Below are 3,156 nucleotides of genomic sequence, written 5' to 3'. Positions count from 1 at the left end.
AAAAAAAAAAAAGTCTCCAGACTTGTCCCTGGGAGCAAAATTGCCCACCCACCCCCACCCCCGCCAGAACAATTGGGCTGGAGACACATCAAAAAAACACTTCAGGAGGCCGGGCTCAATGGCTCACACCTGTAATTCCAGCACTTTAGGAGGCCTGGGCTGGTGGATCACGAGGTCAGGGGTTGGAGACCAGCCTGGCCTAGATGGTAAAACCCTGTCTCTACTAATAATACAAAAATTAGCTGGGTGTGGTGGTGCGTGCCTGTAGTCCCAGCTACTTAAGAGGCTGAGGCAGAAGACTCACTTGAACCTGGGAGGCAGAGGTTGCAGTGAGCTGACATCCTGCCACTGCACTCCAGCCTGGGCTACAGAGCTAGACTCTGTCTCAAAAAACTAAAAAAAAAAAAGCAACAAACAAACAAAATACTTCGGGAAAGACTGGGCATGGCAGCTCACCAAAGTAATCCCAGCCATTTGTGAGGACTGAGGTCAGGAGTTCGATACCAGACCAACCAACGTGGTGAAACCCTGTCTCTATTAAAGTACAAAAATTAGTCCCAGGTACTTGGGAAGATGAGGTGGGACACTTGTTTGAATCCTGGTCTCCATACCCCTATCTTAACCCAGACACTGCGTTCTATTGATTCCAGGGATTTAAATAAACTCAACCAATTGCCAGTCAGCAAATCTTGCACTCCAGCCTGGGTGACAGAGTGGGACTCTGTCTCAAATTTTGTATTTTTAGTAGAAACGGGTTTTTTCCATGTTGGGGGGTTGGTCTCGAACTTCCAACCTCAGGTGATCTGCCTGCCTCGGCCTCCCAAAGTGCTGAGATTACAGGTGTGAGCCACTGCAACCAGCCTATATCAACTAACTTTCTAGTAACTTCCTAGGTCAGTAACATTACTATAAAATTCTCAAAATGTACATGAGTGGTTGGTTCTTACATTTCAATAAGTCAGAGTTTCTAAAACCTTATATAATAAAGGGTACAAACCATTTTTCCAAGCCATCCTCAATACATAAACGCCGATTTTATAATCACATGCAGTGGTAGGGAGTCATAAATGCCCCGAAGGCGTTCCATAAACCCCAAATTCAGAACCTGTGTTCTAAGTTCTAAGCCCACGTATAGAAAAGCACCTCTAGCAACAATATTACAATGCAGGAGCCTTTTATAGGCTTAGCTAATCTAAACTGATTATCTCCTTCCTTAGCTGGACCCACCAAAATTCAGTTTTCTTTCTAGAACTTTCCATTAGTGTAATTCCCTTCATTCCAACTTCACTAACCACAGGGCCAGAAATCTCGGTGACATATGCGACTCCTCTTCTTACATTAAATTTGTTGTCATTATTATACAGACAGCGTTAGCTGCTCTGCGCCTCCAGATTGCACAAGTCCCTCGGTCTCTCACTCAAAATACTACTGTTGCTTTCTAAGCAATGAAATATACACGTAGGCAATGCATTATTGTCATTCAATCAGTGAGTTCTGGATAATGCAGATACAAAAATAGACACATTTTCTACTCTCAAGAAGCTTACAGGCATTGGGGGTGGGGAAGCATAAAATGGAAAATTAAAACAAACTGAAAAGATGTGTGATAAGAGAGAGTCAACTCAGGTAGAGGGAGTCAACGAGAAGGTTCTTAAGAGCCCGAAGACCCATTTCCCAGAAAACTCTAGTTCACCTCATAATTTGTATGGTTAATTACTAACAGCATTCGCTCTCTTGCTTTGCCCTTCAGCTGTTTTAAGTGTTTACGAACTGTCTCCAAAAATAGATGCGAATTTCCCTGATGGCAGAGATCGTAAAGAGTTTATCTATCCACTTTCTCACAGCGCCACCCCGTCCCTTACAGCAGGAATGCAATCAAGATTTGTCAATGGTTCACCCAAACTAACAGGAGTGGCTGGACTACGCACACTTAGGTAATACGTACACGTGTCAAAACGGCAGAAAAGCAACCACAATTTCAGAAAAACAAACCGTATTCCTTTCGGAAGGCCACCTCTGCCACATGCAGCCAAAGCGCTTGCATGGGGTGAGGGGTGGTGGGAAGGGCACTAGAAGGCTCCCCCAGATAAAAACAAAAGACTCCATCCAATCGCCTCAAACACACTAGGAAACCTCCTCGACTCGCCAGCTCAGAGGAGGGGGCCAGGTTGGCCGCACCACTCCCCACTTAAAGCGGTGAGTCTCCGCGGGGGAGGGCAGGAAGCCTGCGATGGGGGCGACTCGGTCGCTCCGGCGCTTTCCCTCTCCCTTCTCTCGTCTTACCTGCTTGGCCAGGAACCTGCCCAGTTCACTGCGGCTCTTCTCATTCTTGCCTGCGATTAGCCGCAGCGGCGCGGCCGCCACCTCCATCAAGAAGTGCTCCATGACCCAGGGCCCTCAACCGAGCGGCCACCTGCGCTCCCTGCTTCACGGCCAGCGTCCCCAAGCCGCCGGGGCCCCAGTGCCCGAGCAACCACCGACTACGCCCCCAGGACAGCCGCCCTCGACTCCAGCGCCGACACCTGGAGAGCTGCAGCACACGTGGGTGAACACACGGCGTTTGACGTCATCAGTTCGGGACCTCAACGCGACGCCCTCCCGGCCCCGCCCCCTCTGCGGCGGAAACTCCGGTCTTTAATGTCCCGCCATTTCCGGGAGGGAAATGGAGGCAAAAATCCAGGCGGTTTTGATTCTTGAGTGATGGGGGGGGCTCGCGAACACAGCACGTGGCGAAACAGAGAAAATAGTGCGCTTGGCCGGGAAGAAAAGGGAGGCTCCACGGGCCTGTGATTATCAGCCCACGGTGCCTTCCCTCTGCCTGAACACCGGAAAGATCAGATGTGAAAGAAAAGCTGATTCTCGGCCGGATGCGGTGGCGCATGTCTTTATCCCAACAATTTGGGAGGCCGAGGCGGGCAGATCACTTGATGTTACCAGTTTGAGACCAGCCTGGGCAACATGGCAAAACCCCGTCTCTATTAAAAATACAAAAATTAGCCCGGCATGGTGGCGCGCCTGTAATCCCAACTACCCAGGAGACTGAGGCAGGCCAATCGCTTTAACCCAGAAAGCAGAGGTTACACTGAGCCGAAATCGCCCAACCGCACTCCAGCGGGGGGACAGAGCAGACTTTTCTGTCTAAAAAAAAAAAAGCTG

General features: G+C 49.5%; 1 protein-coding gene across 1 annotated transcript in view; it reads right to left on the bottom strand.

Moving 5' to 3' along the window:
* The window catches only part of MDN1 (midasin AAA ATPase 1), a 176,290-nt gene extending 173,715 nt beyond the window's left edge, over positions 1 to 2,575 (bottom strand). The window contains exon 1 of the mRNA XM_037730790.1: positions 2,284 to 2,575. Coding sequence (XP_037586718.1) covers positions 2,284 to 2,385 — 102 coding nt within the window. The 5' untranslated portion in view covers positions 2,386 to 2,575. The remainder of the gene's footprint in view (positions 1 to 2,283) is intronic.
* Between the last annotated feature and the right edge of the window lie 581 nt (positions 2,576 to 3,156).

Source organism: Cebus imitator, unplaced genomic scaffold (assembly GCF_001604975.1).
Source record: "Cebus imitator isolate Cc_AM_T3 unplaced genomic scaffold, Cebus_imitator-1.0 Scaffold359, whole genome shotgun sequence".
NCBI lineage: Eukaryota > Metazoa > Chordata > Mammalia > Primates > Cebidae > Cebus > Cebus imitator.
This window is presented reverse-complemented; position numbering and strand designations above follow the sequence as displayed.